Source organism: Montipora foliosa, chromosome 7 (genome assembly GCF_036669935.1).
Source record: "Montipora foliosa isolate CH-2021 chromosome 7, ASM3666993v2, whole genome shotgun sequence".
Lineage (NCBI taxonomy): Eukaryota > Metazoa > Cnidaria > Anthozoa > Scleractinia > Acroporidae > Montipora > Montipora foliosa.
The window spans coordinates 10155561-10165560 of record NC_090875.1 but is presented as its reverse complement, the minus strand read 5'-3'; the positions used below and the strand labels follow the sequence as shown (position 1 = coordinate 10165560).

General features: G+C 36.8%; 2 protein-coding genes across 3 annotated transcripts in view; one reads left to right on the top strand and one right to left on the bottom strand.

The window, feature by feature from the left end:
• The window catches only part of LOC138010829 (trefoil factor 2-like), a 112114-nt gene that overhangs the window by 72324 nt on the left and 29790 nt on the right, over positions 1-10000 (top strand). The window lies entirely within an intron of this gene.
• LOC138009885 (uncharacterized) overlaps positions 9420-10000 on the bottom strand; it is an 804-nt gene continuing 223 nt past the window's right edge. Inside the window, exon 1 of the mRNA XM_068856875.1 lies at positions 9420-10000. This exon is cut by the window's right edge and continues 223 nt beyond it. Coding sequence (XP_068712976.1) covers positions 9420-10000 — 581 coding nt within the window.

Genomic DNA, 10000 nt, shown 5'->3' with positions numbered 1-10000 from the left:
AACAATTTACTTTCGTCTTCAGTGTCCAAAACCTGTGTGGAAACGCAGTCAGTTGACAAAGACAAAGTGCATAGGGAGATGGATCTGTTTCGCGATGCTCAAGAAAAGAACTGCAATGGATAACCTTCATTCCGACAGAACATATAATTTTCTGTCGGTAAACTTTCCTTGAAAAAATATTAGCCCTAGCTACCTGTGGCCCAATCTTGTTCCCAGAGTCTTCGTTTCCCTTGACCAGCGGGTCGGGAAAACGAGCGACTCTGGAATAATCCGTTTGGATGAAATTTTTCATTGGTTGAAAGTCTGAGCATTGGGCAGTCGATTTCGGCCCCGAAGCTACTCCCGCGAAGGGTTTAAAGGAAAGGAAACACAACAAGCCAAATGTTGGCTTTTGAGGAGAAGGGAAACCGGAGTACCCGGAGAAAACCTCTCGGTGCAGATTAGAGAACCAACAAACTCAACCTACATATGACGCCGAGTCGAGGAATCGAACCTGGGCCACATTGGTGGGAGGCCAGTGCTCTCACGACTGCGCCATCCCTGCACCCCTAACAGAGCACCCCCTACAGAGCACCGTATGATTCTTTTGGTTTGTTTCGTTGATTAGTTTGGAGCCAAAGCAAAGAGTGAGAGCCTATTAAATCTAATCGAACGGAATCGTCTTTCACGGAGTAATTATGTCTTTAAAATGTAGTCATAACGAGTCTTTAAGTTGCTGTATATTATTGTATGAATTCATAAGATGAACCTCTCGTAGTTTCTTAATAAGCTTAATATGCACATGTGTCGTGGAAAGGTGCGAGTACCTTTAGCAGATGGTTTTTCGCGTGGAGAAAGGGTGACTGATGCAAAGAAAACTCGTTTGGCTTGTGACAGTCTGTTGAACGCTTTGAAAATATCGTGGAATCCTCGGCTCTCTGGCATGCAAAGCAATCGATATCCTTTCTCTCGGTAGGTTGAAAACTTTCACTCGAATTTCACTTGGTTTCATTACACTGTACTGTTCTCGACCTCCATTGGAGGGAGAGGCCAGATTAGATATAGAGAAACAAATCAGTGAAATGAGATGTGTAACTTAATCCAATGGAATTTGTCTTACATTTTAGGTACTTTTGCAAGATTTATCTCCAACTTCAGTTGTTGATTCTGTTACGCAAATATTTAGCTTAACATTTATGATGAATATTCTTGTACTTTGGCAATTTCAACTTAATCAAAACATAAAACAGGTAAAAACAGGTCACAACATAAAATGGGGCCATTTAAAGTTTTAGCAATTGGTAGCTCTGATTTACATTGTAAAATAAAGGAAATTTTATTAATACGTGATCTTAAACCAGCGTTAAACGAAAACGTTGGCAGTGAAAAACTGTGGCTTTATTAAACGGTCAGTTTACACTGCTATCTATTTATCTTATTCTCTTTAGTTACCAGTCTTCTTAATTTGTAAATACAATATTTCAATTTGTTCAACTGTCACTTCTGAAGATGTATGTTGTAGCATACGAAACGTCAAGTCCAAAGTAAAATGCGTTTTATCATTCATTATGTTTTTAGCCGCTGTTTGTTTTACGTTTTTGATTAGATTTATGAAGCAATTTTTTTTAAAATTATGGTCTAATATAAAGCTTGACCATATTTTAGAGCCTATTACTTGTAGATCGCAAAAGTCAGTTATAAAAGTGACCATTCTTTTGAGTAATATAGTATTCCAGAAACCTTCTCTCTGAAGTACTTTATTGTACAGTAAGTACTTTATTGTACTTTATTGAAGTACTTTGAAGTATTGAAGTATTTATTGAAGTATTGAAGTACTCTGAAGTACTTTATTGTACCCAGTTCTCGGCCACAAAAAAGGTAAACTTGCATTTTTTACCTTGGAATAGCCACAAGGACTTTAAATTTCACACACAACTAGCTTCAGCATTCAGTTTACTCATGTAAAGCTATCGACTGCTCAACGTTGTTTTCTCCCGAGTAATAACGAAAGTGGAGGCGTCGTTCGTGGGCCCAGTCATCGGCCAGTGAGCTCAGTTCTCGGCCACTAAAGGGTGCCGCTCTATTCCTCAGATTAAACAACGCTTTATCACCAATTTTTGTTGTTAAGTCACTAATAAGGCTCGTATTTGACATTTCGAACACAAAGTATCCTTAACGAGCTTTGTTTCATGTTAAAAAAGGAAGCTTTTTGCACACCAAGTTTATCTCTTAAATGCACTGGCAAGCTAGGCTAAAAAAAGAGTTGGGTATTTCAAAACGGGGTCCTGTAAGTCAGAACTGATAGTTTTACTTCATATCTACTATCACAGCATGCCACTCCATTACAGCTTTACTTTTAATTGTGATTTGACGAGAAAACTCCATACAAAACTATGAGCGCTTTTTAGTATTGTCAACGGCGAGCAGGGTGGCCGAGAATAGGCAAATATGCAAAAGCACTAAGGAAATATTGAGGAGTAAATTTAGGTAAAAGAATAAAACAGGCCAGCAAAAATTATATTTAACAGATAGTTTTATCACTCTACGTACTTTATGCCAAGAATTGGCTTATTTGGGGCACCTATACGGATAAAATATAAACTGGAATTAGACCATGTAATTCGAGTAGCTGTAAACAAACACGTTTTCGGGGAAACCAAATTCACCTACCTTCGCATCTCCTCGACGTGCTCACAGTATATAGTAGCTGTAAAGTCAAAACTCGGCAGGACAAAAGACAAGGAATCAAGTTACCTTTGGAACTAATTGCTTTATATTCAGATTCGTTTGCGGCACGAAAAATAAACGTTAAACAAAAAGTCGCCGAGAACTGGGCCCCTTACTGTACCACTATAAATTGAGTTTTTTTTTTCCGTAATTGCTCAGCCCACTGTATTAATTTCAGTGGCAATTATTATTTGCTTATTGAAGCCACAGTGGTCAAGTGTTGAGACTTCAAAGGTTGTTTGACTGTATGATTTCTGGCCCCAGTTGTTTGAAGGGTAAATAGGGCTATCCACTGGATAAATCACTATCCACTGAATAAGTCAATTGGTTATTGCTAGTGCTTATCCACTGGGTAATGATTTATCTGGCCCCAGTAGTTCAAAAGGTGGATAACGCTATTGGACAGAGCAATTGGCTCCGATATTACTTATCCACAATTGGTTCCGCTATTAGTTATCCACCGGATAGTGATTTATCCGGCAGATCGCGCTATCCATTGTTTCAGCAACTGGGGTCTGGTGGGTAGCGCTTTCCACCTTTTGGGCAACCGACGCCAGGTCTTTGTCCAACCTCGTTCCAGGGTCTATCTTCTCTGCCTCCTTTTTTGTTGAGGAGAAAGGAGACAGAGAAGAGAGACCCTGGAAGCGACGTTGGTCTTGATCATCTCTCAGTTTTCTATAACTTTAATCCACGTTGCCTAGATATGTACCTGCATACAACATAATACTGACAGATGTTTGATAAACTTTGTAACAAATTCTGTGATCGGTTAGCATCCCATTTAATGGAAGGGACATAGTTTTGAAGGGCTAAACCCATTGACACTTCAAATGCCGTAGAATGACTCCAGTTGATGAGTAAAATCATCTGGCGTTAGACAGAATAAAATCTGTCACGTCTCACTCCAGGGGTCAATGGGTTAACGGGAATCAGTGATACCCTTAGTTACTCTACAGGAAACAGCGCTAAGTACTGGCATCAATGAACGGGGTTGGACAATCTGCGAGCCAGCGAGCCATCCGGATTTCGCATTTATGCTTAAGCACCCATTTCAAATAGCGCTGATAGACAGTTATTAAATCTGAGCACCCATTGTAAAACGGTTAGTTTCAATAACTGTGTGACTCGCTTGTTGACTCGCATGGCTCGCCATGAGTCGCAGCCATGGCTCGCATGACTCGCAGTCATGCTCCTGTAAGCATGCAGTCATGCTCCTGTAAGCAGTAATTCTGATCCGTCTGACCGTTCAGTAGAACTATTTTAAAATTGGTCTAGAGAGAATAACATGATTTGTAACCCTTGCAAATGCAAGGAACTAGTTGTTAAGAAGAAGAACAATAACATGCAATATGAGCAAATTTGCAATATTCCACAGTGTAAAAGTCTGTCTTTACTAGGTGTTACCCTTCGAAGTAACTGCAAGTTCAGTGAACATGTAAGACTGAAATTAGTCAAAGCAAACAGATGCAATGCGCGCAGACACAGAGGTTTCGTATGACATGAAACCTCCATTTCTCCGTCTGTGCGTTTTTCTTTCTTTAAATCATTCGTAATCTACACATCTATCGGGATTTGTTCTTACTTCGTGCTTCTTATTACAGCTATATTATCTTAGTTTACTAGGAACGAGATGTACACCGAATTCATAAATGGCGGTCAACCTGGGTCTAGTTAGCGGCCAAACATGATATCGAGGGGTTTTATGATAAACACGCAGTATTTTTGAGGAGAGAAGGAGAAAATGAACGATCGACGTGCGGAAAATTACATTCCTGGTTCTTCTTTAAGTGGGAGAAGCTCATTGGTATTAAAATATGATGAGCTATGGTTGTGGCTGAAATGCTGGAACGATTCTGCTTAAAGATCAAATTGTAAGCTTACATCGTTCCATCCGGCTTCTAAGGCTTATGGCATAATTGTGTAAAATCAAGTCATCTTTTTGAAGGAATTAAAAAGAGCTCTTGTTTTTCTTTTTGTTGTTATTGCTTTTTTTAATTAAGAGCAGAAGAATACATCATTCAAGGGAAAGACAGTTTTCTTATTAATCCGGATCTGAATTCGTTGTAAAAAAAACGAAACTTTGCCAAGCAGGGCGCGAGTTGTGCTGTTGTTGATTCAAACTCTGGTGAGATTTCTTAAACAAAACTGAGGCAAAATTTTCCGAAAGGTTAAAGTATTAGGTGCTCTCTGGTGGGGAAAGTGCCATCTGTTACGAGGTAGAAATTAAGAAGTTAAATGGGGAAAGCGGCTGGAAAGCATTATTTTGTCTCAACCAGCTGGAAGAAGGGGAAACCTCTTGAGGAACTATGTGTTGGTATTATTTACAAAGCTCGTAGTACCTTGAATATTTTTAAATGTTTATATTATAGTTTAATTTATTCACATCTGTCGTATTGTACTGTCTCATGGGACGTACCCACCGGACTAAATTAAACTGTTTACTACTGCTACAGAAAAGAGTACTAAGGATTACAACACAATAAGGGTGGCGAGATCATAGTAGACCCTGTTTACTAGATTAGGTATACTGAACATATTTCAAATTACTAAATTACAAATGGTGAGCTTGTATACAAACATCAAAATAACTTGCTTCCTAATATTTATAACTCCTATTATAATTTCACAAACATCAGAGAGGCCCATCGATATTGCACACGTTCAAGATCAAACCAAAATCTGTTTATGCCTCGGCCAAGAACGAATTATGGCAAATTCAGTTAGATTTGCCACAGCCGATAATTGGAATAAAGTACCTTAACATATAAAAAATGCTTCCTCTCTCCAAAGCTTTAGAAATGAGCTTAAAGTTCATCTGTTTTACATCCAAGTCCCGAGAATGACATCTTGTTTAGCTGTAGTTGCACCGTGTCATTGTTTTGTTTTGTTTAGTCAGTTTTGTTTGTTTACTTTCAAAATCATGGTTCATGGTTCATGGTTCATTTATTTCACACTATTTACATAACATTAACATAGAAAGAAAAGTATAGTCACAACACATGGTTACAAGATAAAATAATTACAGTACAGGTTATAAAATGTGTGTGGTGGTCAAAGTAGCGAAGGCTTTCTAGTTGACCACCACCTACTTTTAAGTAAACGAAGAAATGACACTGAGCTTTACTGGGATATAGAAAAAAAAACATTTGTAGAGCCTAGGACTAATTTACAGAAGAAAATTACATGTATATAACTTAAGCATATTAGAGATATACTGAGCCACGTGAGAAATCTATACAGGACAAGCTTAGCAAACGGGGGAAAAAATTAAAAGGAACATACAAACAAACAGACAACAACAACAGCAGCAACGACAAACAAAAACAAAAGAAAAGAACGACACGTCATCAACAACAGCAGCGGTAACAAACACAAAAAATATAAGAAGACAATTATTATTATTATTATTATTACTATTACTACTATTATTATTATTATTATTATTATTATTATTATTATTATATTTTAAACAAGCTCCATAATTATTATTAAATAGTTACGTGCTGTACATCTGACCATTAAACAGAACATACATTATTTGATTGACAAGAGATCAGGTGGGCCTTATAAAGTTTCTTAAACTTGTTAAATGTTTTTGCTTTTCTTAGTGCCAAGGGGACAGTTTCCCACATGACAGAAGCAGAGTACTTAAAAGTAAATTTGCCTATGTTAGTTCTAACTTGTGGTCGGTAAAAATTAAGCTTAGCAGAATTTCTGGTGTTATAGGAGTGGACAGTTGCTGTAGGCGTTAAAAAGTTATGGAAGATTGCTGGAACAGTTGATGGATTGTTGTATAATTTAAATGCCAGTGAGGAGATTTTGAATTTAACAATATTTTCAAATTTTAAAACTTCAAGGATTTGGTAATATGGAAGAGAGGGCTCTTGTTTGTTTGCAAAAAAAAATACTACGGATGCATTTATTTTGCTTTGTACAGATCTTATTTAAATTAGTCTGATAATTGTTGCCCCAACACATTGCGCCGTAATTAAGATAAGGGTAAATAAGTGTATAATACAATTGTCGTAACATCTTTAAATTCAGGTAGTTCCGTAGTTGGTTTAGGATTCCAAGGTTTTTAGTCAGTTTGCCTTGTACATGTGCTATTTGAGTTTTCCAATTCAAATGCTCATCTACATAAAGGCCTAAATATTTGATACTAGTTTTGCGTTCAATGTTTAAGATATTAATATTGTGTATAGTTGGCTTCTGTGGAGATGTTATTATCATAAAGTTTGTTTTCCTCATGTTAATAGACAACTTATTGAGATTGCAATAGTTAATTACTTTCTGAAGTTCTGAGTTCATAACTGCCTCAAGATCTTTTGATGTTTTAGTAGCATAGAAGATATTAGCATCATCAGCAAAAACTCGAAAGGAAAGCATGTCTGAAGAGTTAGCAAGATCATTTATGTACAGAAGAAATAACAGTGGTCCAAGGGTTGATCCCTGAGGAACTCCACAAACAATCTGGAGAAATTCAGATTCAACATTACCTAGTTTCACATATTGAGTTCTTTTAGTAAGGTAACTTGTGAACCAATCTAGAGCTTTTCCACGTACTCCATATTTATGTAATTTCCTTAGCAGTATCTCATGGTTGACAGTATCGAAGGCTTTGGAAAAATCTAGAAAGACCCCGCATGTAATGAGATTGTTGTCAATTGAGGTTTTAAGGATGTCAGTTATTTCTAAAATAGCAAGCTCAGTAGAATGGTCTTTTCTAAACCCAAACTGGTATTTGAACAAGATATTGTATTTATCTATAAATGAGATAAGCTGATCATTGACAATTTTTTCTAGGATTTTACTAAATGGTGATAAAACTGCTATGGGTCTGTAATTTGCAGGGTCTGTTGCATCCCCAGATTTGAATATTGGAGTTACTCTTGAAACTTTAAGTACATTAGGCACAATACCTTGTACGATTGACTGATTGTAAATATATGAGAAAGGTTTAGATAATTCATGGCTAGCAAGTTTTATTAACTTGTTAGGAATATCCAATGAAGCCTTTCTTTCATTTAGATTTAAGAATAACTGAGCCACATATTCTTCAGTGACAGCTGATAAGTAAAAACTATTTGCGGGGCTATTACGTATGTATTTGGTGGGGTTATCATAGATAGGGTTAATTGCACTAGCAAGGGTAGGGCCAATTGTAGTGAAGTGCTGATTAAATTGGTTAGCAATATCGAGTTCGTTAGTATAGATCTTACTATTTCTTATGATCCTAGAAGAGCAGTTTGATTTAACTTTAACTTTCCTTTTAATGATTGTACCAATAAGTTTCCATGTTTCTTTCAGGTTTTCTTTGTACAGCTGAAAATATTGGTTATAATATTTATCTTTGGCTTTAGCCTTCATTTTGTTAAGTAGATTGGAGTATTGTTTATACTCTTTTATCTTCATTGAATTTTTGCTGAAAAAATGTGATTTATACATCTTTTGTTTCCTTTTAATTGATTTTAAAAGCCCCTGTGTTAACCAAGGTTTGTTAAGTTGTTTCATTTTAGAATTGGTTGCTTTTTTTAAAGGGGCGTGCTTATTGACAATATCTTTCACTTTGTTCATACACGACAAGTTATCTCATGGAGATCAGTGGAGGTGGAGTATAGATCTGGCCAGTTGATTTGACTGATGTCGACTAAGTATTGTTCTTTGCAGAAGTTACTATAATCTCTATGATATGTTATATGCTTGTTTTTAGAAGTGGGTGCATTACAGATGCAGAAAACAGGCAAATGGTCAGATATGTCATCTAGAGCGATACCAGAAGTAGTATTTTCAATGGGAGCATTAGTATAAATATGATCAATTAAGGTGGAAGAGTAATCTGTGAGTCTAGTGGGTTTAGTGATGAGTGGGAGAAAATTGTTAGAGTACAGCATATTAAGATAATCTTCAGTGTTAGCATGCTCCTTGTACTTCAGGAAATTTACATTTACATCTCCTATTATATAGACATGTTGTTTCCTATTACTTAAACTTTTGATTATATTTTGTACTTCTTGTGTGAAACCTGGCATATTAGCTGAAGGATGTCTATATATGCATCCTATAATAATATTTGGTTTGTTATTGTTAGCAATAATTTCTGCCCAACAGGATTCAACTAGAGGCATAGTAAACGTTATATCTGCCCTGGGTATGGCTTTTAAAGTGTTAGATATATAAAGGGCGGCACCCCCAGCAGCTGTTTCATTGGCAGTGTGAAAAAAATGGTACTGGGGTATATCAATGTTAATTATAGATTTGCTGTTCAGCTTTGTTTCTGAGATGGCTAATATGTCGGGTTTTTTTCTAAAGAGTATAACCAATCTTCTAAGATAGGAAGATTTTTTGGTAGACTTCTAATATTGCAGTGAAATATACTAAAGCAAATCTTAGAGCTGTAAGATGAATTGAGTAACTTATTTAATTTGGAGGTTTCGTAGTATTCTGAGCATGGAGGAATAAGCATAAGATCAGAATCCCTTTCATCATGTTTGTCAGGATTAGGGAGCACATTCAAAAGATCAATATTATCACCAAGTCTTTCGGACAGGCTGGGGTTGCAGGAACCAATTAAATTACAAAATTCTTGGTCTGATAAATTGAAGAATGGTAGTTGCGTCAATCCATTATTACGACAAGACATATTCTTGTATTCGAGCTAGAGGTTCAAAATTTAAATCATCATTGGTTACAATTACAATTACTTATCTGTCCAGTTACTTCTTGTCCTTTTGTGGGTTTACAAACTCCTCAAAGTCTTCCATAGTATCGAAGTGGAATGTCTGTGATGAATCCGTTTGTCGTAGATGGATAGTACCATTCGTCGTCCATAGATACTTCCACTTGTTTGTGTTCTTGAATGCGTTAAGCTTCCCAAAAAGTCTTCTTCTGTAAGGAGTTAGGGATTCGTTAATATAAATCTTCGTTGGCCTATCAGCAATGCTCTTACCGAGTTCAGCCGCCACTGATGGTAAACACGACGTGTCCTTCCCATGCAGCTTTGATCTTTGCTTGTAAATTTCATTGCGTTTGTCACGCCTAACAAACTTTACAATTATTCGCTCTTTCACCTTTTTGGTAGCTGGAAGGCGATGAGCAGTCGAAATTTCTTGTTCATTTAAGTCAATATCCAAAGCAGAGGACAGTTCAACAACGCGCCTGGTGGGATTGTCCAGAGGGATGACTGGAATTCCAGTAACTTCTAAGCAATCACGCCTTAAGTATTGTTGTGTTACATCGAGGGACGCCATGTTGTCGTACAGGTCGTTCTCAAAATGTGAAATGCTGTCTTCTAGCT